Source organism: Barbatula barbatula (genome assembly GCF_947034865.1).
Source record: "Barbatula barbatula genome assembly, chromosome: 6".
Classification (NCBI taxonomy): Eukaryota; Metazoa; Chordata; class Actinopteri; order Cypriniformes; family Nemacheilidae; genus Barbatula; species Barbatula barbatula.
The window spans coordinates 20110563-20136560 of record NC_136765.1 but is presented as its reverse complement, the minus strand read 5'-3'; the positions used below and the strand labels follow the sequence as shown (position 1 = coordinate 20136560).

The window sequence follows — 25998 nt, the reverse complement described above, 5'->3', positions numbered from 1 at the left end:
ATTATAATATACATTTACTTAAATATGCCATTTCACAAAGTTACTATAGTTTTTATCTAGTTAAGATATTGACCACAGACTGTAAGCTTACCTGTCTACTTTCCTTCTGTCTACTGGGGTTACCGGTCTGATATGTGAGCCAAAGCCCAGTGTCCACATGCTGGATAAAACAGAGAGAGTCTCCGTATCTGATCTCAGGTGCACCCATACCATCTCTCCTCTCGACCAAATCCAATCTCTCATGGCTCTCTTCCTATAAAAATACAGATTTGATTATTACACGGACGGTTTTAATATCACACAAAAGTACAAACGATTTATTGAACATTATGCGGTTTGTGTTATGATGCTACCTTTGATGCACGTAGACAGAACGCGGTACTTTTAACATCAGCTCTCTCTCTCTCCACCAGCTGCAGTCCATAATCGTCAGTCAGTCCCAGGTACGATCCGGTAGTGAGGTGCTGAAGATGGAACGGTTGACCCCAGTGGATGTGGCTACCACTCCACCTTAAGAGTCACATTTACAAAATATTACAATACGGATAGACTATCTACCTTTAACTGTTATCACACTCAAGTTGGCGGTACACCTACGCAACATGTAGCGTCTCAAGCCTCCATAAAGACCGAGCCTGAAGTGACACCAAACCACCTTCAAAATGAACAGATCTAAACAAAACTTAAGTTAATACTCAAAAATCTTGGTCAGTAATTTACTTTTACTGTAATGGTAACCTATCTGACCTGCCCTCATCCTGCCTGTGTCCAGCTGCAGAAATGGTCAAACACTCATCTGTGTGTCCATGTACCAGACGTACAGTGTCACCTCCTCTCAAATGACCTACATGATGTTTTTGCATAGAGATGGACGTTAAGATAAAACACGCTGTTACTGAGCATAAAAATAAGCATTTGAGATCTTCATATGACTTAGATGAATGCTGTTGTGAGATCGGTCATGTACCCTGTGTTTCTGCCGATCCAGAGGACACAGGGGCTACGCTCCACAAAGTTTGCTGGAAGGCAGCATCTACCCGTCCAATGTCGCTGTCATTACTTTCACTGCTTCTCCATGACACATGCTAACAAGAAGAGAATGAGATTGATAACAAGAATTTGAGAGATAGAGAGACTAGAAGGCATGATCGCTACGCCCAAAAAAAGAAACAACATGGCAGACAGACTTACTAGGTATCTTTCAGAAGAAACGCTAATTAGGATGAGGTCATCTCCCACTCTGACCTTCTCACCCTCTGATCTCTGCTTGGAGGCGGGGTGAACCGTCCACCAGCACACCTCACCTAAAACCGGACGACATGACATCACGGTAATGTAACAATACTGCAACCAAAAGTTCAATGAAAACATGGACATGTCCGCAGTTTGATTGATTCGTTTAGATTTAGGTTTTACCAGTTGTATCGACCTGCAAACCAACATCGAAAGCCAGTTTGTCAGAAGAGAGCCCGGATGTGGACAGACAGCACAAGTACTACAAACCAAAATCACATGTTAGACGTTGACTTGATCTCTGGTAGCTCTAAGGTATAGCAGTCCATGAGAAATAACTTGAATTGGTAGAGCATTGCCATTGCCATTGTGGGTTCAATTCCAAGGTAATACACATACTGAATAAATGTATAGCATGAACGCTCTGTAAATCGCTTTGGATAAAAACATATTCAAAATGCATACATGTAAACAAAGTATTGGTCTCACCATATTGCTGAAGGCATGTCGAAACAGCACTGCCTGACCGTAGAGCAGAGTGCGACGCCCACCAGCTTCAGGTGACTGGACAAAACGATATAAAAAAAACTGTCTTATTTGATCACTGTTGCAATTCTGAATTGTCTGAGCCCATCACCATATGACCCACCCCAGCTCGCAGGTCTTCACGGTTGGCCAGCATCTCCTGTAGTGCTCGGACAGACAGACACTGGTCAAGAACAAACACACAAACGGAAAGGTCTGCTGGAACATTCTGTGAATGAAAGGAAACCCCACAGGTTTGCATACATTTTTCTTAAACATATGCATATATATTTCGAAACACGCTTTTAATATAAAAAGCTCAAACTCACGATACAACCCTCATCTCAAGGCCAGAGACAATGCACAATGCATACTGTAAGTAACTCACCTTTGAGTTGGAGGTGGACTCTAGAAAACACAACCGGTTGCCGAAACCCTCTGCAGCTAAACAAAGTTTTTGCTGATAAGGGCCAAATAAACAACATCTCAATACCAGCTCATCCCTCTGAAAGACACATAACATATAGATAAGGTGATATTGCAATGAGAGTGCAATGTTAAAAGTTGGCATAACAGATTTTCTCAGTTCTCTGACAGGAGCAAAGATACAAATACCTATTCGAAACATATTACAGTTAAATATATGTTTTATGTCTGAATACAGTTTCTTGGTATTAATACACGTACAATGAAGAACAAGCGCACTGTATTAGTAACCTTATAAGGACTGAATACAAGTGTACTCTATCAGTAGGTGAATGGCGAATTCCAACACCTCTGGCTTGTCATGTCAGTAATGTGACAAGAACTTTCTCTCTCTCTCTCTCTCTCTCTCTCTCTCTCTCTCTCTCTCTCACACACACACACACACACACACACACACACATAAATCTTCAAAGTTCACATAACCTTTGAATGCAGTACTAATGGCACAAATTAAGTATGCGCTAAAATCCTTATTGAATTAAAGTCTGTGTGCCAGAAAGAGTGCAATTCTCGGTTTATCTTTTTTGTAACGATATGAGGTTGCGTGACAGCTCACACATCCAACACTCTGTACTTTCACTGATAATACAAAGTAAAAATAGACAACAGTGATATGAGCCAAACTGTCTCAAATGTTTCAAATCAAGTCACCAAACACGCCAATGCATTTTGCAATCCGTAACCTTCTGTATCTGTATGCATAGACACACAATTATCAGCTGCATAAACGGATTGATGGTGAAATTATAAGAAAGTCATAAGGCCCCTAAAAAGTGTTATTGTTTCAAATGACATTGCAGCCTGTGTGAAGCAATTCAGAACTTCATCGACGCTTTGGATCATGGCTGTGTGTTTACATGTACATAGGCTTTACCAATTTTATGCAAAAAATGCATAATAGTATTTTCTACCAACCTATTTGCAAAAAAAACTATTTCTTAACAACGATTAAGATAACATAACATTCATCTTGTATTAAATCAAATGTTACAAATGTAGCTCAGCGTAGCCTACTGTAAATGTAGCACTCAAAGAAACTTGAATCTAAGTAGTACTTAAATGCAATTCTTTCACTTACTGTTCGCAGAAACTGGATTTCATCTTCCCCTTCTCCCGTATCCATGTTTTATGATATTGTTTCTCTCTGGATGTCTGATCAGGGATCGGTGCACACAAACAGAAGGGACGGATCCACTCCACACTCACCCAGCTGCAGGTGCTAGATACTGTACCACCCATCATGAGATAAGATTTGATAAAGTTAAAGAACGTGTATTCTATATTTGGCATGCTGAGAAAATCTGTTTTCATTACAAATTATGCTACGATCCATCAAATGGCTTTTACTATTAAAACCAAACTGTTTTACGCCTTATTCCAGTAGTACTAAATGATGTAATAGGAACCAAATAACATCCCACATAGTACCTAACCCATTGTTAAAAGAGACCCACAGAGACTATTACAGTTAAAACCAATGCAATTCCTGTTATAACCATTAAATCCATGAAAGGTGAAATTATTAGATTTTTTTCTTCAGCAGAGAAAGGAATATCAATAACAATCAACAAATTAATTTACATCAAATATTTACAAAACTCAATTTGTGCATAGGTCAATATTTGTACATTGTTACACATGTTACATATTGAAATTAAGTTTTAATATAAAATTTGGGAGAAGCCTAAATTAGACCCCTATGAGATTTTTCTGATTCATACACTGATGGGTCCCTATCTGTAAAGCCCACCCCCACACCAAATCCTAAGAATTTCCTTTACCCTAAACTCCTCTTCTGTTTAAATTGACTTACTTTGATCTATTTATGTAATCCACATGAAGGGATTGAGTCCCTCTCTAAAGGACCAGGCCAAACGATTTTACATAAATCAAAACTGTGTGTTTCTGTAACTTGGTTAATAGAAAGGGTCAATGGTACGATTCCCACATATTGATCAAATGTAAAGCTTGAATGCACTGCAAGTTGCTTTGAATAAAAGTGTGTGCCAAATGTATAAATTAAGTGTTAAGGCAAGTGACTTACGGAGTCTCGGGTCATTTCATAAGTAATTTTTATTTTCATGTCGTCACAGTAAAACACACACATTTGGCTTTCTTCCTCAAGTCACTTTCATTTTTGTGCATTACAATTATTTTTGTGGGTAAAATGATTCAAAATGCAAAAGTACCGTACATTGCTGATGGATATTCCTGACAAAGATGTTCATTGGAATACCAGGTGAGTAGCCATTTAAATCAGGTGTTTTAGTTACAAATATTTTGTTTCACAAGCCCATTAGTACATTCTACAAAAACATTCATGTCTGCAGTTAAAATGTCACGTGAAATGAAACTTCTGTTTTTACTGCATGAAATAGTATTGTCTATGAGATCAGGCACTACGGTTAATTATTTTGTCAAATAATTTCATTAGTAGTTTTCATTCAGCATAAAACTATATTCTTCTGTTTTTAAAGAATACTAGCTGTGAAAAATTAGAAACAAAACGCTGATTATTTTATTACCACGCATAACTTTCAGGGAAAGAGAATGTAAAAATGTTGAAATGAATGTGTTATGTGCAATACTATAGATGTTTTATAATAATTATTTGTAAGCTGTATGACCAAAAGCTAAAAGTATTGGGACAGTAAATTGTTTTTCTTAATTCTTAAAATAAGATTTTAAATGGATTTGAAATAACTTTCATGTTTTTTTGCATTGTCTGCATTTCAAATGCATTTGAATTACTAAACAAAGCCACTTCATATAAACAACTGAGAACATACAGTACTAGAACTTAATTAAAGTTTACTTTTCATGTTTTCATTTCTTGGTGAATTTCATCTTCCGCGTACAGAATTTACTGGACTAACAAATAAGGTATTTTTAAGGTGAAGCTCAGGTGTTGATATGGTTAAAGGTCACTCTCTCCATACAGGGCCGTAGAGAAGGCGGTGTAGTCCAGGGCTCCACTCATGGCTCCAGGTCCCGCATATGAAGGCATTCTGCTGATGCAGTACTCAGCCTGATCTGGTGGAAGCTCTCGCCTCAGCTCATCCGCCAGTATATATGTCTACACAAAAATAAAGGACACAACACACAAAGAGCTTCATCAGGAACTAGTGTTAGAGAAAAAAGGTAACTCTGCATTTGTGGTTAAAGAAACGGTTCACATATCTGTATCAAATATCTTAAGATTTAAGGTAAACTTTTCCATGTAAAACACACCTTGTCTGCAGCAAGGATCCTGAAGGAAGCTATGACCTGTTCAGCTGTGTCTGTGTCTGCTGTTTCTCTGGTCATGAAGTCAATGAAAGACTGGAACGACACATTGCCTGTTGAGTTTGGATCAACCAGCATCATGATACGAGCAAACTCCATCTCCCCCTATGAAAAACACACACGTTTACACACTACAATACTGGCCCATTATTACAGTATGGTGAAGAGCAATTGGTAATTTGCCACATTGTTCACAATCTTTAAAAAAGTATCCAAGATCCTTAACATACAGTAAACTTTTTTATGTCATTAGGACAAACATGTTTGTAAATAATATATTTAGCTTTTTATAGTCGAAATCTTCTGATTTATTGGAAGTCTTACTATCTTACACAATTTTACTTCAAGTAAATTCATTTTGCTTTTTAAAATAAATCTACTTAAACTTTTTTCAATCCTCTTAAACCTACCAGATCATAGCCCATCGAGATGAGACAGGCTCTAAAGTCATCAGAATCCATCGCCCTATTCTTCTTCTGCACGGCCAAGGGTAACGGGCAAATAGAGAGGGTGGATGATGGAGTTACAGTTGGAAAAATAAAAAAATATGGTAAGTAGGTAAAGAGAAAGCAACTAACACAAAAACACACGTTGACTTATATAGAACTTATTTTGTGGACTGTGAAAGAAAGAAAGAAAGCCATCCACGTTTGAAATGACTTTTTCCCCTCTTTATTGCCACTTTACTAAATACACACCAGATCGCACCACAAAATATGTGCAAAGTCTTGTGAAACCTCTGAAATAGTGTGCACCAAACTAAATATCGCAAAACTCTGTTTCAGTTAACAAACCTTAAATTTAAAGATGTAGAAGGGTTTAGTATTATAAAATAAGGCTTAGTGTAGCATCTAATCACACTAAAGAAGAATTAAGTGTAGCTATTCTAGCTAATAAACAAAGACAGAGTACAGCACCCGATCAAAGTGGTTGAAGGAGGATCGGAATTCATTCATCTGCTCCTGGCTGATGCCCTTTGCGTCCCGTGTCAGAATCTGAGTTTCAATTTCATTAATAGTACGAGCATTCGTAGTCAAAAGGAGCTCCCAGCCAACACGGATATGCTGCAAACATTGATACAAGATCAAGACACAATTTTTATGTTGCAATGTGATTCAATCTAGACGTGCTTATGTACATTTGGCAGATGCTCTGATCCAAAAATCGATTTAACCAATGTGCTATAGAAAGATGGATGATGTGTGACAGCTTGTGCTTACCTCCATGGTGTAGTTAGTGTGATTGTTGTCAAAGATAAGCGATTCTTGAATGAGTTGGTGGTCTCCCTCTAATCGGTCGATGTTGGGTTTGTAGCTGACGATGACATGCTCGCACTGTTTCAGCTGGGTCATCTGATCCTCCAAAGTCCCACCCATCACCATGGCGAAACGGCCGATCTCCTGTCATTTAAAAAACATGTCCATTTATAACTTGTTTTGCGTAATCATTCCATAATGACGAACTTGATGTACAGACTTGTCTTGTTTGCTCATGCTAGGGTACCGACCTCCATCCTGGTCTGAATCCAGGGTCCAATGAGGTTGGCCTGGACAGCAAACTGCCGTCTGAGCCTCTCATTGGCGTGCTGTCGGGCTAACTCCTCCTGCAGCGCACTGTCACGCTGGGGAACCAACTTCTTCACCTGAACGCAAAAACAGTACACAATCAAATTAAAGGACACCCTTTTTGTTTAGACATGCATTCAATTTGGGTTTTTTCCAACACTGCTCTTAAAGCAGCTGGATTTACAAAAAAACACCAAACTCTTTCAAATATCTGCGAGTTATGTGTTTGACCTTGTCCCACTTGGTGGCGATCTCTTCTGTAGATATGGTGCTGTAGGGGTTCTTGAGGTCCCCACGAATGCCATAACTCTGACAGATCTTCAGAACTTCCTGCTGAATGCCGAGTATGGCTTGCCTCTCAGCATCTGCCTCGGGAAGCGTGCCTTTAAACTGGTCATGGGCAGCTATCAGAGTCTAAACAGAAGGAAAGATTGAGAAAGTTAATTTTAGAAGACGAATCTTCTATATGCATTTCTTTGAGTGAACGTGTGTACCTGGACCTCCTCGATAGTGTGCACTATAAACATATCCTGCAAGTCCTCCATGGCTCCCTCCATCCAGTTATTAAAAGGTGCAGATCTCTTGGCATATTCCAGAAACAACTGCTCCACGGTCTCCAAAAGTTTCTCTGTTCTCTGCAGATACGAAAACACAGATTGCTTTCTCATTGGATGTTTTAATGTGTTTCATAACATGTCCTAGACCAAAAAAACACACAGACCTCCAATGCCTCTCTGCGTTTCTGAGTGAGTGTGCCCAGATGGTCCCATAGGTCACAAATGCTTTGACACCTTTGATTCACTGATGCCACATCATGATAGTCCAGCTCACTTTAATACGATCAACAGAGAAAGAGAGACAGTGTGTGTGCGTTTGGTGAGAGAGAGAGAGAGAGAGAGAGGAGATATTAGCAACATTAGACCAGCATTAAATAAGGGAACATGTCTCCCCCTGGTGGATAATAAAAAATAATACAGGACTATTAAAGGGATAGTTCACCCAAAAACCCAAATTCTGTCATCATTAACTCACCCCCAGATTGTTTCATTGTTTCAAACCTTTATAAAATTATTTGTTCTGCTAAACACAAAGGAAGATATTTGGAAGAATGTCAGTAACAAAAGAGTTCTCATCCCCCATTGACTCCCATAGTATTTATTGTCCCTACCATGGCAGTAAATGGGGGATGAGATCTGTTTGGTTACTGACATTACTTCAAATATCTTCCTTTGTGTTCAGCAGAACAAAGAAATGTATACAGGTTTGGAACAACTTGAGGGGAGTAAATGATAAGAGAAATTTCATTTTGGGTGAACTATCCTTGTAAAGTTTTGTGGAATACATTTTCTTCTTCATTAATCGAAATGGGTCGTATTTTTTTTTTAAATTGATCGCCAATGAAGTTCGTTTATGTCAATATGTGGGTTTCTGTCCGTACATCATTAGTCAATGGGGTCCCAACGCTATTGGAACATCCAAGATCTTCAAAATATATTTTGTGTTCTGCATAAATCAGTTAGTCAAACAGGTCTGGATCGGGATTAGGTATTGATGTGTGAAAGTGATGGATCATTTGCTTATGCCTGTGATGTCGCTTCCATGTAGATTTCTGAATGAGGCCTTGTTAAGGTCATACACTGTCAGTCACAGACACACACAGAATTAATCTGGTCTTCAGGGAGATAATGTATGCTGAAATAGAAAGCCAGCTATGCAAACTACTAAACGTGTTGTAAGCACATTGTGTGTATGTGTGCGTTTAGCTGTAGACAGGCAGTGTTAAAGATATGATGATATCCAGTCCATGCAGGGTGTTGAGAAACATGACAGGTCAGTCACAAGGACAAAAATCACACACACAGATCAAACTATCGAAGTCCAGCCATACACGTGTATAGTGTGTAATTTCACAGTGATATACATTCAGCAAACACCGATTGTATTATGGACGCTCAATGCAGAAGGTTTTGATGAAAGATTCATACTTAAGCTCCTGAGCTAAAGCAGCGATTTGCTCGACTCTGTCCTGATGAGCGGAAAGGTCACTCTCAAACGCTTCATGTTTCCGCAGCAATGCCCGGATCTCCATCAGAGACGCTGACTCATAATCCTTCCGGGTCAACATCTCCTCCTTACCTATCGCACAGCAGACACAAAGCGCAAGATTATTTAAAACAAAAGAACAAACCTGCGATGTGGTTATTTCAATGACATCAGAATGAATTGGTTATTCCTCACCTGCAGCCCAGGTCTCGTGGTTGGAGGATTTCTGTCTGAATTTCTCTGCTAGATGATCCACTCTTTGCAGTCTCCTGATTTCTGTTAACAGCCATTCTTCAAAGCCCTTCTCTGCCTGTTCCAAACCCTGCCATGCACTGGCTATATCCTGTGCAAAAACACACATATTATCAGATGATAATGTGCATTTAGACATAAGCATGTTTACTACACCCCACTATATGTCAATATCATTTTAATTCATCTTTAGTCATTTGTTTTATATAGAAACATAAATTCTCATGCAGCTAACAAGGTTTACATTGGCGTGTCTTTATCTGACTTAACTACTTATTTTTACTGTAAAAATGACACAAGAAGAATGCTCCGTAAGTTGTTTATTAAGATACAACAAAGAAACAAAGTAGAAGAGCATTTATTTGCTTCCAAACATTCTTCTGATAAAGGTTCTCTCACCGACACCATCTTTCCCTCTGAGGGCATATAGGCAGGCCGATTGCTGATGCGAAGTTTGGTCTGCAGCGTGTTGAAGTTGATCTCCAGCTGACACTTCTCCTGCACTTTTGGAGGTTTGTGCATCCTGCGGTAATCTCGGAAATCCTCCAGCTTCCTTTGCATCTCCGCCATGGTCTTCTCCGAAACCCGGTTCTCCAGCCAAGGAACAGTACGCCTGATCCACTCCAGAAGCTAGAAAGCAAAACAAAAGGGAGGAGAAGAACATTTGTATGGATGGACAGCGGCCGATAGAGTGGGAGTGTATGAGGAATGTAGTACAGTGCATCTTCTTACCTCACTAGCCAGCCTTTCATAGTCCTCCATTAACTTCTCATTTTCCTGATTCACTCCCAGGACTTTACAGATTCGGTTAGCGGCAGTTTCAGCCTGATGGAGAGAAGCAGTTAGAATGAAAGGATGAAAGAAAGAAGGGAGTAAACAACAGGATCTATAAATATTAAGCTATTTTTCCAGGACTCACAACACTACCTGTTCAGCTCCAGCAAATGCATGGTAGAAGCAGGACACATATGTCATAATGGCTCTCTCGTCAGGTTTAGGGGTGCTCAAAATGTCTAGAGGAGAAGAGAAAAGAGAAACATAAATCAATCGAGAATGAACGGAGCTTCTCTGTAAAGCTGTGATACAGGCTGGAGACATACACTTCATCATTATTGCCCTTTTATCTGGCTTGTCTGTGCTACCTATAACTCTGTAGCAAAATCCATATTTCAAAGTCATTTATAGTTAGGGTGGCAAGACAAGTTAGACAAACTGTTGCTTGAATATTTTATTATTATTAATTTGTATGTAGTTTCGGCAATCGAGAAGTTGTAAGCGTGTTCACTACACTATTACTATACGGTCATCGTATTCATGAATAATGTTTTACCCGGAAAAAGTTTTCCCTGTGGGTTGTGATACATGAATATTGTAGAAGTTAGCAATCCAGGTCACATACTGTAGTTATAATTATGACGATTAAACTATTGAGAAGTTACCGATAAATTGGTGAATAATTATTTTTGTAAAATGATAAAAAGCAAAAATTTGATTCAAGAGAAAAAATTAACTATTCTCTTAAATGAACAGGAACACCCAAAAATGAAAATTCTGTCAATAAATCGCCCTCAAGTTGTTCCACACTCTTTGTTGAACACAGAGAAAGATATTAGTAAGAATGCTTGTAACCAAACAGATCTTGGGCACCATTGACTACCATAGTAGGACATTTCCATTATAAATTAGTTTGTTCTGTTGAACACAAAAGAAAATAATTTGAAGAATGTAGGAAAGCAGAAAGTTCTGGGGCACTTTTGACTACCATTGTAATCTTTCTTACTATAGTGGTCAATCGTGGCCAAGAACTGTTGGTTCCAAATATCTTTCATCAAAACAAAGAACTTTAGACAGATTTGATACTCGAGGGTGAAAACACATCTCTCCACCACTCATAGACTTTTATTTATATTCTACTTTTTCTTTTCTAAATAAAACATTGGAGCTTCCTATACTGTGTTAGGCTTACTTAGACCGGTTTTACTGCACTTATGCATTGTTGTCCTTGCGTTGTTCTAATTGCTTCTGATGACTAAATGCAAATTATGACAGAATTTGTATTTTTGGGTAAACTGTCCATTTAACATGAGTCTTCTACTAAACTATGTATGCAAACACCGTATTTAATTTGCTGCGCACACTTGAATGTTCTAAGGAAATTTTTTTATAATTCATGGTCTTTGTTTACCTTCTGCGTCCAGCATTTTGGGAATGTCCAAATGTTTTTCAGCAACTTCAAATGCCAGATTAAGGTTACCCAGAGGATCATCCTACAGAAACACGGCAGAAAACGTCTTGTCTCAAAGAAAACCTAAATAAACTGCAAATTAAAGTATTTTTTCATGCAAAAGTGAGTGTCAGTATACAGGTGCCACCAAAGAGGAAGGACAAACAAAATAAATAAGGATTCAAGGATTTGATACTTTTCACCATAAAATCCAAAGAAAAATATTTGAAAAAAATCCAAATTTGCAACATTTAAAGTGTATTTTTCTCCAATATGAATTCATATTGCATTGTGTGTTACATACACAATGCCTAGCATGTATTTGTGGATGTCTTTATTTTAAGCAGGGCTTGAGGATCAAGCTTTTGATCTCTTTGACAATAAAGCGCCACATTGCAGGACACAAGCAGCTGCAGGCGATCTATGATGTAATGGACATCCTGATGTCTCATACAACAAGGCCCACGCTTAAAACCGGATTACCCCGTTCCAGCTCACCTGGAGCCGACAGCAACAGCTGAAAGGGGAACGGAATGTGTATGTCCTCTCATTGTGAACAAACTGACCTGTATAAAGCTCAATACATCCTTGATCTTCCGTGATCTGATCCAGCATCTTATTAAAAACCATACCGCCCATTCACACAGACCTGAGCATGTCTGAAGAAAACAATTTCTGAACTTTAACACCTAAATAGATCTTGATTGAATTCGGCCTGACCGACAGTTTTAAGAACTCCCATTGCTGGTTTATTAGAAAGCATCTTTAGAAACAGCTCTGGTGCTCCTGGTATGTGGATCACTTTCCCAAATTCTATTCCGGGTCAGGATTATTGTAAATCCACATGGACCCCTGGGAAAAGTGGGATGGACCAGCTTTCTATGTTTACCTCAACAACTAACAGGCATACACATGTAACCACATTAACTCACAACTGCTGGCTAATTTCAAGTTAAAAACATATAGGCATGTTATAATTTTATACGGCAGAATTCAGTTCCAACCTTAATCAAACAAACCTGAACAAGCTTTAAGTCTCCTAATGTGGATGTATTTCGTAAAACACCCAAAACAACGAATGCGTATTTTTTCCGCTAACCACAAAAAGGACAAAAAAGGTTCCATGCAGGAAAGATGGAGTGGAAACAAACCCAGAACAAGAATCGAGTAACATTTCCATTGGATTCTTGAGGGTGTTGATGTGAATAAGTCATTGGCACACAATAAAATGTTAGCACAAACACCAACCATTTTAGTGTGATATAATAATAGGGAGCGTAAACATTAAGTGGTATTCACACTAATTTTGTGAAGGGGTTGTTAGAATAAATAAATATTCCGGTTAATCTGAGGACATCCTCGAGACCTTGTTGAGTTTGGCGTAGTCAATAAGGTCGGGTCTGTGTCTGTGGATGAGAGCGCACAGCGCCAATCCATCCTTCCAGCTTCACCGAAGACAGAGAATCAGGGTTATGTTGAAATTAAAGATTGTGATCTGACCATCAAACCAACAATACAACTAAAACTATATTACACGTTTAGATTTTTTTTAAATATATATAATTGATACTGGCTCAAAAATGACTCAAAAAGTAGCATCACCTGACGTGAAAGTTCTGAACGTTGACATTCCTATAGGGGGCAGTCTTTCTCTGACACCACAGTAAAAGTCCTTCTTTGGCTGAGGTTTCTGAAAGAAAATGAAAGAAGCATGCCAGCATGCATTACTAACATTTAAGTTTATAAATCATCCTTTTTTCATAAATTCCTGTTTATTATGTAATAAAACAAATGTGTGACTCTGCAGCGATTGATTTGGTACCTTCCACAGAGATATCCTGAATGGCGAAGCGAAGGATGATGGTCCAGATCATTCCGAGAGTCATCTTCACATTACCATCCACAATTTCTACCAAAAATCCACAGCAAAATCATTGTCCTGTTAATTTCTCTAAAACAGCATTAACACTGCTGAATTAACCCATGTCTCACCGTGTTATCTCAATTTAAATCTAAATCTAAATTCCAAATTAAATCAAAATAAATAAGAACAGGTGTGAAATAAAGTATACCTTCAGCTCCAATGGAGACAAGTTTCACTCCTTTGCTGGTGATATAATCAAGGGCTTTGTTGACATTGGCTATCTTGTGAAACCGCATCTTTCCTCTGTCAGGCTTGGGCAATCTTTCACCTGTGTGGTTTGGTATAAAAGATTTCTAAAAGATAAAGTGAACTGAACTTTTTTACAGTGTTTGTAACCTAAATGTTGCAAGTTTGCGTCTACCTGAGATGACTTCAAGTAGCAACATAAGTTTCAGGCCATTCCTAAAGTCTTCCTCTATGTTCTCGATCTGCGTGCCAGCTTTCCTCAGGTGAGAATTACACCAGGCTGTGAATGTCTGAGAAACAGAAACATTGTTTAAAATATACTCCTCAAACGTCCTCTCTTCTACCATACACACATGTATGCACCGTGTTTCAAAAGGTTTCCGTATCAAATCTATATATGGGGATACAAAAACTTGATGTGTGTCAGTAAGTCAGATCTCAACCCGTCAAATTTTACTAATGACTGTGGCAAGACGCAAAAGCAAGTGAACAATTTATTTTGTAAACTAGTTGTGTTTGATTTGGTTTATGCATATAGGTTCAGTTCTCTCGGTTGATGTTTGTTTGTGTGGAGGTTCTGTTGGTTTTGGTATTAATAATGTTGGAAAGACAGTCTCCTATTATAAACACAGACTCCATGAGACAATGGAATGGTGTTATCATTAAAATACTCCCCAATGTACACTTGCAATACACATGAGCGCAACACTTCACTTGTACGGAGCTCATTCTCCAGAAATAGAAGCACTTTCTGACAAATACACCACAACGCTGAAAACTACCAGCTGCTGTACATTATACTTTGCATTATGTTATGACTGCTGCCCTGAAACACACTTAACTGGATTTGGGCACTCAAGACACAGGAAAAGACATAATTCATGGGTGTAAAGGACACAAATTATAACTCGACACCGCCTTACAATTATGGACGGACACAAAGCTAAAGGACAAATGTTGTGTGCCATTGCCATTAAGCCAAAAATAGCCTAGTAATGTTGTGAAGTGTTTCATGGAGCAAATTGTGTCTGTCCTGCTGCCCAAATCTGTATTAGGTTGCACTTTGAAATACCTGCGGCCAGATTTTGGACTCAATTGAGCGTATTTTTAATCCCCTAGCAGGTTCACTTTGACGGTCATTGCTGGTCAGATGAAAGCTTTACTGTAGACTCCAGGGTGCATTCCTGCGAGGTAAGGGTGTAAATTTAGCTCTCTCTTTGCGGAGTATGCTTCTGATAAGGTACTTGATGAAGTAGCTCACATTGAGGAAAGAGATATGAAAGAGAATGCAGCATATTTAACACGTTTGCTTATAGTATCTGCCTTGCTTGATCTGACAGGAAATCATTTTATTAATTCTGTAAAACTTTAGACTGTCGTAAAAAGGTCTCTGTGGGGAGTGATGGTCTTGTTTTGGTAAGGAAGGCATATCTGTGAATGTAGAAGTAACAAATGAAGATCAGTTTAACATTATCCAAGTAGGTCTGGTCACTTGAATACACAACTTAAGTTATGTATAAAAGAATGTGCTTTTTTTAATTTATTAAATAGTTCTTCTCAAATGTCTTCTCATATCTAATTTGATAAAGCTTAATCACTTTCTTCCTAAAAGTAAAAACAAATCAGTGTAGAGGAGAGAGAAAGTGCACGTATGTGGTTGATATTTGGCGTCCTGAGATGATAAAAGAGCGCTAACAAACCATAGCACAAATCCACCCAGTTTGTTAAATGTCCTATTTGAAAAAAAACACCATTTGCCACAACGATAGATGGTTTTAGAGTTAAAATTAGCCCCTGCATTCATTCTAATCCCAAGGACGTCATGTTGCGTTGGAAGCATCTGTTGACAGGCTGCATTCCTCTCGTATCAGACACACAGAGCCCTACTCTGCTGCGCTATTGTTAGTGGTACCCACTGCATCAATCTCAAAGTATGAACAGATCATAGACCCCCCCCCCCCCAAATGTGACACAGACCCTATATTAACCTCACCAGCTTTTGTCTGTGTGTCTTAAAGATTTCTACAGTAAGCATATACACACATAATGGGAATACATAAACTTGGAGGGAACAATTAAATACCCTATCAATAATGTCATTGGAACTGTACTGATTTTAATGGAAAATGCAATGGTCTCCATGTGTCTGTACATGAAATGTGTTAAGTTTTAAAATGCGATGTTATCTGGTGGATAGGAACCAATAGTCCTGAATCCTACTTGAATAAGCCCCAAAACACAATAAATAAAGGAATTGTGTGGTCTTAATGGTTGGTCTAATCTTCTACGCACTTCACCAAAACAACAATACATATTAATAATTAGAAGCTCTCTAATAAATATGTTAAATTAAACTTCTAAATAGTTAACTGTTCTGTAGAGAACTCGTAAGGGACCAAACTGTCTCTTACCTTTCGTTGCTGTTTTTCCCAAGCGGGATCCAGCAGTAAATCCCGATCCCAATCGTCCTCCTGCATCATGTACTCGTCCTGCTCGTATCCATTGTCGTAAGGCACCGAGAGCTCGATCTGATTCATTTTCTTCGTTATATTCTCTTAATCTAGTAGTTTATAGTGAAACTGGGCTCTTTGGTGGTTCAGGTGGTGTATCTCGATTTCCTGCTGGTTTCCTGCCTCCTGCCACTGTGCGCGATCAGTAACCGGAGCGGAGATTCGAGCGACAGTCAATTAGTACTGAGGGGTCACGTGACCTGCTCCTCCACGCGTTCGCCTTCCGTCCGCGTCCGCTGCATAACAAAACATCGCTAATGGCCGAATAACACCGAATTGTGCAATAAAATGCAATGCACTAACCGACGAGGACACTATTGGGAGCATAAGTCTAGTGGTCTTTGAATACAAAATCCCGTCGTAGAAACATACGTACGTGCCCACAGCCGTGCGCTTTACGCACAAAGAAGAAATATAAACGCGCAATTTACGTGGGAAAATATTGTGTGTGACTGTGTCCGTATGATTTTCGGATAAACGCACTGGTGATGTGTGCAAGAGCTCACGCCGTCACTGGGAAAACTCGCACAGTGTAAGACAGGTGTACTGTCGAGAAATGCGCACATGATCGTGCTAGTCCTGGCTGAACACAGTCCCTAATAAACGAACCCCTGTCTGGGAACTGCCCCTTATTGTACTTCTATCGTATAAAAAAATAATTTCAAAACAACAATTTCATTTATTAATGACATACATTTTTTTACATTAATGACAACTGTTTGGTAACGTTTAACCCAACTGGTTGGGTAGAGGAAGTTACACAATTTATTGGGTTAAAATAACCAGTTGATAAGGTGCTATACTAACCTGGTGGTTTAATAGGTAATCACTGTAAAATCTAATTCTAAAGGCTTTTGTCCACATCTGTTGATTCAAGCTCCACCCATTTGGTTCTGCTGCAAGCACCCCCTCAGACCCCACAACACTGGCAAAGTTCTCTTAGGCTAACATATACAACTTATACATTCGCAATAACTATAAAAGCATACACAGCCTAAAGAATATATTTATAGTCAAGCATAATCTCAATATATCAGGCTCTTACAATTACTTTCAGCAATAGCAGAAATTTCAGACTGGTCAGAGTTTGGTATTTAGTGGATTTTTAAGCAATATTATCTGAGTAATATATACTGTGTGGAGAGCAATCACTTAACATCATAATCTCATTTTTGACGGAGGTGGCTTTTGCATCTGATTTCATAATGTTTGTATGATTTTGAATATGATTTTTATGAAGCCAAACAAAAGACAGTGTCAATGATGGCATAGAATTTAATTCTGTAGAAAACAGTCACGCTTCAAAAAACATTTCCACACATACAAAAGTATAAAAAAGATCTAGGATAAAATTCATTGTCTTTCATTGGCCACAGAAATAACTAAAAGCTATTCTTGGGTGCTGTGTAGAGGTTTGTCCAAAATGTTTACGTTGTTGTTGTTAACTGGTTGCTCCTCAGGATGTTTGGACCATGCGGTTCCTGTGTCTTAAAATGACCCGGACAACTTATCCATGTTCTGTCTTTCATTTCTATTCATGTTTATGGTTTTTGGAGTGTCAGTGGATTCACGTTTATGGTTTATGGAATGTTCAGTGCTTGTATGCAGAACTTAAGCAACCCTCCTAAAAATATTAGAGTTTGAGACGAGAGAAAGTGCAAAAGCCAAATAAGGGGATAAAAACCAACCCCAAATAAATAACTAAAGAAAAACCTTTGCATATTCATGGTCCCTTGAATCAAGGTTTAAAAAATCCTATTCTTCCCAGGATGTTTCTGGGTTTACTATTTGAGGTGAAAGGGCATCAAAGGAGTGATACGAATATGGTTGATGGACATTCACACTTTGTACAGACAGACATTTCATAGTTCATACTGAACAAAACTGACACTGTGATGTTAAATAGAAATACGACAAAAGAAAATGTGATCAGTCCATTTCAGTTAGGCCACAGGGCCGTCTGAATTCTTGACCGCGTTCGTGTATCCATTTGTTTGATACTGGAAAAGAAAATGAGAGGAAAATGTGAGGGTAATTTAAAAGACAAAAAATATGTAAAACCCGTATAAAAAGAAAAGAGAATGCTTTCTGTGTTTTTGAAACAATGTGTTAAATCACTAAAAGTTGCTCTTGATGCAGGAGTGACGCGACAGTGATCAAGCATACTCACCCCACTTGTTGCCTACTAATACTGGACAGGCAGCATGTCTTGTGCTGTAGTCTCCTTCTCCACTGGGAAAAAGGTTATACCAGAAGACCGCTGTACCCTGTCAAGATAAAAATCACTGAATATGAAAAAGACTGGGCATGTTTGATAGGACAAAATATGTTTTGTTGTATGTTTTACCTTCTTGGGCCACACTGATGCTCCTACATCTGGGAAGACAGTGGCGCCCCCTGCTGACACATCACTCATCTGCAATACAATTAGTCCAGGATAAATCAAACTTTGATATATTGAGATACTTATGTCGCTTTATAAAAATGCCTTAGAAGAAAACATTACTGGTGTGAATCTCAAAAAAAGGCACAGATATATTAAAGACATTTCAAGGCAGTTAAGACAGGTCGCACATTCATTTTAGTCTGGGACTAGCCTTAAGCCTTGTCTGTGAAATCGGGACAGTAAATATATCAGTATTGTTACATTACTTGAAATAATAAGATTTATTTTGCTAATTTGATTACTGTATTTACTTAAAATAAAATAAAAATACTTTAAAAAATCTATGAAATGAGCCAACAATAAATGAAGATTCAACCAAACACAAATATTGTTACTCACATAAAACAGCCATGTTGCGATTCTGTTTCCTGTGCCCAGTTCTTTAAAGGCATCTGGTTCCTCTTTCTGTATGTATACATAACAAGTTTGAATTGTGAAAAACACAGACACAAGCGTATCTGCCGAACAGTGTATCACTGCCATGCTGACAGGTTATGCTAAGAAAAACGATTGTAATTTGAATCTTTTAGGAGGACAAAGAACTTACCCTTCCAAAATCAAAGTGAGGTTCATATTGACCTCCAACTCCATAATTTGCAACCTGAGATAAAAACAAAAAAGGAAAAAACAGCTTGTTTCCACAACATTATTGTCAAATATTTATTGTTATATTAAGGTGTCAACATTTTAAAAGCATCGGATTGGCTGGTGGAGTCTACAAGCCCCTCACACGTACCTGCAGCTCTTCCGCTGTGTCCATTTCAAGACCTGTCACATCTTCAATACGCTGGTTTATCCTCGCAATCGTGGAATGCTCATATCCAGACAGCCAAGCACTAGGAAGTAGAAAAAAGCTAAAATTTGAACTAAATATACCGTACAACACAAACGACATCAAACCAGATAGCATTACATGCAAGAACATAACTGTTAAATAACATAACAGACAAGATCAGTTCGATTTCAGAAAATTAGTTGAAACTAGTGTTAAGATTATAATAAAGACGGACATGTAAAGCCACAAAGGATGGAAAAAGGAAGCAAAGATGAAAAATACATGCAGCCCCTGCGACATGTTTACATTCACAAACTGTTATTGTCATTACTTTATTTAGTGTAACCCAGGCTCAAACTTTACTTTGACTCCACCCAGTCTGAGATATGCATTCTCAAACACGCACACTCATAATAACTGGGAGAGGTTAAACCACTGTGGTATGGGTGGAAATATGACTGAGACAACCAAACTATGTTTAGCTATATTAAAGGTTATTTTAGTGCATAGACTCAAACAGCTGGCCACGCGAAGACAACACACTTTCTGTCTATGTGTGTGTGGACCCAAACATTTATCAATTCCCAAGCCCTTCAGATAGACAAGTACAAAAAGACATTTATAGCATAAAAAAGGATGTTCTTTACAAACATACAAACGCTAACATTTGTTGTCTGTGTGAATATGGACAAATGGAGGTCTGCCACCCCTAAAGCGTCTATGTTTAAAAGAAGAGACCTTTGTCTATGTACTGAAAGTAATGTGTGTATGGTCCATTGAATATGAAAAATGTCAGATTTCCACCAAATTATATTAAATTTAGAAAGCATGAATGTAAAAATAATGCCAACACTTTAGTAACATGACATTTTGAATGGACCAATCGATCTCAGACATGTTTTCATGCGTGTAAAATGAAATGATTGATCAAAACGAGGTTAAAATTCAAATGATTAAAGTTTAGCAAGTTCTCTGTCATGACCTTGTCACCCCTTACCTCTTGGAGACTCTGTATTGGGCAGTAGTGAGTTTTCCCGTAATGGGATCATGCACCGTGGCTCGCCTTAGCTATTCCCCATTTCACAAGACAGAAGAGAGATAGAAAGAGAGCAAGAGAGAAAAATACAAACACAGAAAACACCACACATGGAAATAGAAGTGACAAAAGGACGGAAAGAGAGAAACAGAGAGGTCACTTTTAGGTGTCTTTTTCTGAATTCAAGCCATGTAAAGAGCAGGGACAAATCTGTTCACAATCTACGATGCAAATGTGTAACTGAATGTTTATTGCCCCAGCTATAAAGGCAATTTTCAGCATGAAACTTTATATCAAACTACCACAAAGGGCAAAGCATTTTGTATAAGAAATCACTTTTTTTACAACTCTCTCCATTTACAACACTGTCCCTGTTCAATGACTGTTACTGCGAGAAAAACACAGCATTCCTTCTTTTATCACTGCATGACAAAAAACAGCAATGCAAGTACAACTCCTCAGCATAAAAACAATATTAAACCTCTCTGCTTGAACGGTTACAATCTTCTAGTGTCAACATTTTCACAGTCCTAGAATCCATTTCAAATCAGCTATATCAAAGTAGAATTTTCATAATTTCGTAATTGTTTGATCTAATTTAAATAATTAAAATACAATATTAATACTATCAATAATGTGGCCTTTTACATTGTTTCTGCTCAGGAGTTTTTGTATTCTAAAGAAATGCGAGAGCATGATGGTAATGTTGGCGGTTCTCTACGTTCTCACGCCTTACCTCTTACTGATCCTGTAGGGGGCGGTTTCCAGAACGCCTGTGATGGGATTGGATATAGTAGCCCTACGGAGCTAAGGAGCCAGATATGGGGTTACACATTGCTCTGTGTGTCCCACACAGGCTCCCGTACATCAACCCCTAACGGATTTGGACTAAACCTCTCTAACAGTATAATCCGTACATATAATAGTATAGTAAACAATACGTTTGATGACATGATGTCGGTTTAATCCTATGGGATGAGCGGCCAAGAAATCAATGTTCACAATAGCCTTGTAAATATGTGATCAATTAAACAAACAGACAGATTTACTCTTTTTTTCAAAGATCTCAAAATAAAGCACAGCTTTACTACATAATAAAAAACAGAAACTCACTCTGGGTTTTGCAATTTCCTTCACCGTCTCAATTTCACTTTCAGAGATGATGTCATGATAACGAATAATGTGTGGACGGTCCCACTCATCTTCCATTTTTACTGGAGCCAAAAGCAGTTGTGGATTGCGATTGTTGTCAAAGTAACGGCAAAAGAGGCGGCTCTGTCTGCGGGGCGTCTATAGCAGTTAGAAACAAGAGTTTTTAACAAGAACAAAAAAATAAAAGGCAATGAGACAAAGTCAAGAGAAAAGGTCATCTTTCTTCTCACCAGTTTCACTCCCTCTCCCCTGCACAGCATTTCATATTTCTTCCTCTCTGGCAGAGGGTCTTTGGATCGTTTCCTTTGAGCGTCACGTTTGTCCAGCACTTTCTTCTCAGTTTTTTTAACCTCCTTCTCCTCTTTCTCTGCCATTCTCTGCTTCTCCAGCTGGAACTCAAAGTACTTTAGGTTCCCATTGGCTCGATGGTGATTTGGGTCTGAAATTCACACACAGTACAGTCAGTTTTTGCTATCTAATCTATCAAAAATGTATCCAGGCTTATCTGTCTCACTTTTCAAAACCATGTCTTTCAATTATTCCTTGTAATGTTACAATTTTAAGGTGACATATCGTAAGAAAAATGGCTTTTTCAAATCACGCCCTCTGCATACATGCAAGGTGGAACTGTCTAAAGCTAATATCTGTAAATGGAAATGACAACTACTTCCAAACTCTAAAGAAAAAAGTCCTATAATTGCATTTCTTCTTACCCAACTTCAGCATCCTCTTGGTAAGTTCGAGAGCTCTCTCTAGCTCCCCTTGTTGGTAAATGGCGTAACTGAGGTAGTCCATTACTGTGACCTTGTCTATGATGGATTCCTCGCCCTCATCCAGCTGTGTGAGGGCTTGAGCCATCCAGAGGTCAGTGTGATAGTAGTCTGCCTCAGAGTAAGCCATCTTGCCTAGCTCAAAGCAGTCTTCCACAGTCATCCGGCTCTTATGAACAACACCTGATGCCACACCGGTAAGATGAAAAGAGAAAATCTTTTATAATTACATGTAAGATAAAGACTCTATCCTACTACAAATACATCCCTAATTTTAGACCTCAGACTCAGTCACTTAAAATGTTGAAGGCTAATGAACGATAAAAACATGCAAGAAATGCAAACACACGTGCACTCACTCACCAGGCAGGTCTCCGGTCGAAATGGTGTTGGCAGACAGCTGGTACGTGTCCTGCAGTCTAAGCAAAGCTTTGGCTGCTCCTGTCTGGTCCTCATCTGTTGGAAAGAACTGTCTCTGAGTGGTCAGATTAGAGATGAACCCTAAGAGAAGAGAGAAAAAAACCTTTAAAAATCTATTTTAAACATGACACCTCTTAGATCTCATCTAACATTTATTTACAATGAATTTGTAATTCACTTCAATGTCAGAAAACCCACTAACCATTGGTGGTGTCTTTCAGAACCAGGCTTTCCAGGTCAGCCCACTCACTGTTAAGCCTTTTCATTAGTTTGAAGGCATTGACCGGGTGTCCCAGGTATCCCTCGGGGTCCTGCGTGGCAGTGCTTGTCAGCGTATCCACCTTATCTGCCCACCTGTTGCAGACGACACACAACAGAATTAGAAACAGCTGATGCTAAGGAGCCAGAATATTAACTAGACATTTATGATCTGTCAAAAGACATCTGAAAGAGGCCCTTGAAAGTCTGTACCCAAAGAGTAGTTATATAAAAAGCATTTACAAACAATAATCAGGACACTTCCTGGGCGCATGTGTTTGCACAGCTGAGCAGGTTAACAGCGTGTTTAGACCACATGTTCTTGTGTTTGTTTGAGTGTGCGTGTGTCTGTTTACGCTTACTGTTTGACTTGCTCTAGTCTGTTCTCCTCTTGCCTGATGTAATCTTTCAGAGATGTCACCAGGTCCTTTTCGGTATATAGAAGGTCCGTCATCTGACCTGAAGATCAAAAAGTTAAATCTGGAATTAAAACTAGGTTGTCTTAGAGCTTGAGTGAGATGCTGACATGCTAGGCCACACCTCCCACTTACAATTGTAAAGCTATTTAAGGACATTCTGAGTTGTATGTCAGGAAGGATGGATGACCTTATATGGAATGGACAGGATACAGAAAAAACAATGGACATCTCACCTATTGAAGCGAAGAAGTCACCGTGGGCATACAGTGTGTGGATGAATAAACTCAACAGGAACCAACACCGCAGCATCCTGAGAGAATGAAGGAGTGGCATTTGTGATATATAAGATCATTGGATTGTGTCACATCAAACCTGTTAGTGATACACAGATGTGTTATCTAACTGCAGTTTATTGCTAATATTTATTCAGTAGTCACAACAATAACATTCTCGTTCATATCTGATGGCAATATTAGATGTTTATTTAAATATGAAACCACAGCCAAAACTTTGGGATAAAGTTTATTTTTCGTGTGGATGTTTGGTGACGTTGTTTATTGTTGGGTCTAAATTTTGGCACAAATGTGGCATCCAGTGGTTAGAATGACAGAGGGGACTGTGCCCGCCCTGCAGGAAACTCTCTGCTGTGTGTTTATGCAAAAGTGTCATGTGTATACAAGAGGTCACGCTTGTTTTGTGAAACTTTGCCGACCCACAGGAATTCTGGGGCAGGGACTCGCCGGACAAAAACACTGATACCCCCAACAAATACCGATATTCAAGCTCTGAGTGTGTCCAGAAACTAGAAAAACAGGGCACCCAAAGCTCTTATTATATCATTTGATCTTTCATATCACATGGTCACATAGCGTCCTTCATAACTTTGTAGCGTTCTTTAATGTGTTGCATAAAAATATCATAATTGTGTGAAGAGACATGATGGTATGTGTGTTAAAGCCATCTGATCCTCGATATGTACAACAAAAAATGCCATAAGAGGCCAAAAACCATCAACCTATTAGACCACTGTGACATTTTGGTATGTTGTAGGGATCTACTCAAAAAGGGAAGGTATAGCAGAGCCTGAGCCTCTTGTATAAACTCTTTCCGAAAGGCATAAAGTGAACACTTTGAAGTTATGATGAAGGACGCTCAGTGACCTTGCATGCATAGACAGATGAAAGATTTATCATAGAGATATATATATATATATACCACCGATAAAAAAACCACACCTTGAGAACATTGAACTAAATCTAAAATACTGCGGTTTGTAAATGCTCATTAAATATTTAAAGAATAAAATTGACAGTATAACACATTCTGTAATCTTCGTATACTTTTAACTGAGATGATTAAAAAAAAGTCAATGTTGTGGCTATGGCAACTACTGTGTTTTTTCTGAGCTCGTGCGCTCGTGAGGGTCTTCCATGGCCGAACGCAGTTCATTGGGTCCAGCATAACGGATGTGCCACGTCCTCGCCCCTCCTCCGCGCGCTAACCCGGTGCAAGAGTTTTAATACCGACAGAAAACGTTTTTGCGGAAACTAAAATATCTAATTTAGTAGGTGAGTAGGTCAAGTTTATCCATGCAGAAATGTGGCACCCTGTCACACGAACGCGCTCTGCGCTATTGCGTTTGTGTCAGAAACAACTGCAAACACCTTCCACAATCTGATTCTGACCCACGTGGAAATCGGAATATGATCGAGCACTTATTTGTGATCGCAAAGACATAAAGGAAAACACACCAACCTCACATTGAATCCGAAAGCTGACTGCTACTCTGAGAGTGATACTTCTTCGTATTATTGTAGATATGCATAGCGGAAGTTCCTACAGGCAACTCCCAACCTTTTGCCCACTTTACGTGATCAGTGTATATACTGTACATCAAATATATCGTCATATTCTTGCTCTACCGATAAGAATGATATAGCACATCAAACCAATTAACAAAAACAAACCCTTAATGAAACAAATCACGCTTCGCTCGACAGTGTAAATATATTGCAAAACTCGCCAGAGCATTTAACGTTACCTGTATTATTTCGAGCTGTCAACGAGCACAAAGTCGATCCAGATGTTGGCCTCCTGCTGCTCGCGTGGATGTAGGACGCTGTTTACGATGCCTCTGGTTTATATAAGAGCTTCTTCTCGTCTGTCCACAGAGCTACGTGCAGATCCTCACACACTCTTCCAATTCACGGGACCTGGCAATTTTGGGATGGAAGAGGAACTGCGCATGCTCATACTAAATGTACAGCAATATATGCATCTCATTGCATAAGGACCCTTTATGTTCCGTTTTTAAGAAAACAGTAATAATCTTTATTACTAACGTACAGTTTTAGTTGTGTTATATTTAAGGCATAAAGTCAAAGTTCACTCCAAAAAAAGAATACTTTTATTATTCCAAATATGTATGACTTTCTTTGATTGTTTCTTCCTTTCTTTCTAAAAGCTAAATTAAACTATATAAGGTGCAT

The 25998-nt window shown here is 38.7% G+C and overlaps 3 protein-coding genes across 6 annotated transcripts in view; all 3 read right to left on the bottom strand.

Moving 5' to 3' along the window:
- The window catches only part of ryr2b (ryanodine receptor 2b (cardiac)), a gene marked incomplete at both ends in the record, with an annotated part of 43349 nt that extends 39982 nt beyond the window's left edge, over positions 1 to 3367 (bottom strand). The window contains 11 exon segments of the mRNA XM_079459361.1: positions 100 to 253; positions 354 to 510; positions 598 to 672; positions 748 to 844; positions 968 to 1085; positions 1192 to 1304; positions 1417 to 1495; positions 1723 to 1797; positions 1883 to 1987; positions 2147 to 2263; positions 3323 to 3367. Coding sequence (XP_079315487.1) covers positions 100 to 253; positions 354 to 510; positions 598 to 672; positions 748 to 844; positions 968 to 1085; positions 1192 to 1304; positions 1417 to 1495; positions 1723 to 1797; positions 1883 to 1987; positions 2147 to 2263; positions 3323 to 3367 — 1135 coding nt within the window.
- A 933-nt stretch (positions 3368 to 4300) lies between these two features.
- actn2b (actinin, alpha 2b) lies at positions 4301 to 16384 on the bottom strand. Its single transcript, XM_079459230.1, has 21 exons — positions 16135 to 16384; positions 13899 to 14013; positions 13686 to 13805; positions 13436 to 13522; positions 13216 to 13303; positions 12980 to 13058; positions 11575 to 11656; positions 10317 to 10402; positions 10122 to 10214; positions 9789 to 10019; positions 9333 to 9480; positions 9080 to 9230; positions 7816 to 7924; positions 7589 to 7729; positions 7326 to 7508; positions 7037 to 7171; positions 6750 to 6929; positions 6447 to 6593; positions 5940 to 6005; positions 5476 to 5634; positions 4301 to 5320 (listed from the first exon to the last, which is right to left on the bottom strand). Exons 1-21 carry the CDS (start codon positions 16258 to 16260, stop codon positions 5162 to 5164), a joined length of 2685 nt encoding a protein of 894 aa, XP_079315356.1. The 5' UTR covers positions 16261 to 16384; the 3' UTR covers positions 4301 to 5161.
- A 511-nt stretch (positions 16385 to 16895) lies between these two features.
- On the bottom strand, positions 16896 to 25754 carry p4ha1b (prolyl 4-hydroxylase, alpha polypeptide I b; the record flags this gene model as incomplete). 4 transcript variants are annotated; one of them, XM_079459192.1, is made up of 15 exons in its annotated part: positions 16896 to 18233; positions 18404 to 18500; positions 18581 to 18649; positions 19019 to 19084; positions 19227 to 19280; positions 19416 to 19515; positions 21227 to 21297; positions 21604 to 21780; positions 21873 to 22081; positions 22356 to 22595; positions 22776 to 22913; positions 23035 to 23186; positions 23453 to 23549; positions 23743 to 23819; positions 25551 to 25754. In XM_079459192.1, 14 exons carry the CDS (start codon positions 23816 to 23818, stop codon positions 18163 to 18165), a joined length of 1617 nt encoding a protein of 538 aa, XP_079315318.1. In that variant the 3' UTR covers positions 16896 to 18162. The 4 variants fall into 4 exon arrangements, with proteins under 4 accessions (XP_079315318.1, XP_079315320.1, XP_079315319.1 ...); XM_079459194.1 differs by lacking the exon at positions 21227 to 21297 and adding an exon at positions 20452 to 20522 and having other exon boundaries at positions 25551 to 25707; XM_079459193.1 differs by lacking the exon at positions 25551 to 25754 and adding an exon at positions 25265 to 25347.
- Between the last annotated feature and the right edge of the window lie 244 nt (positions 25755 to 25998).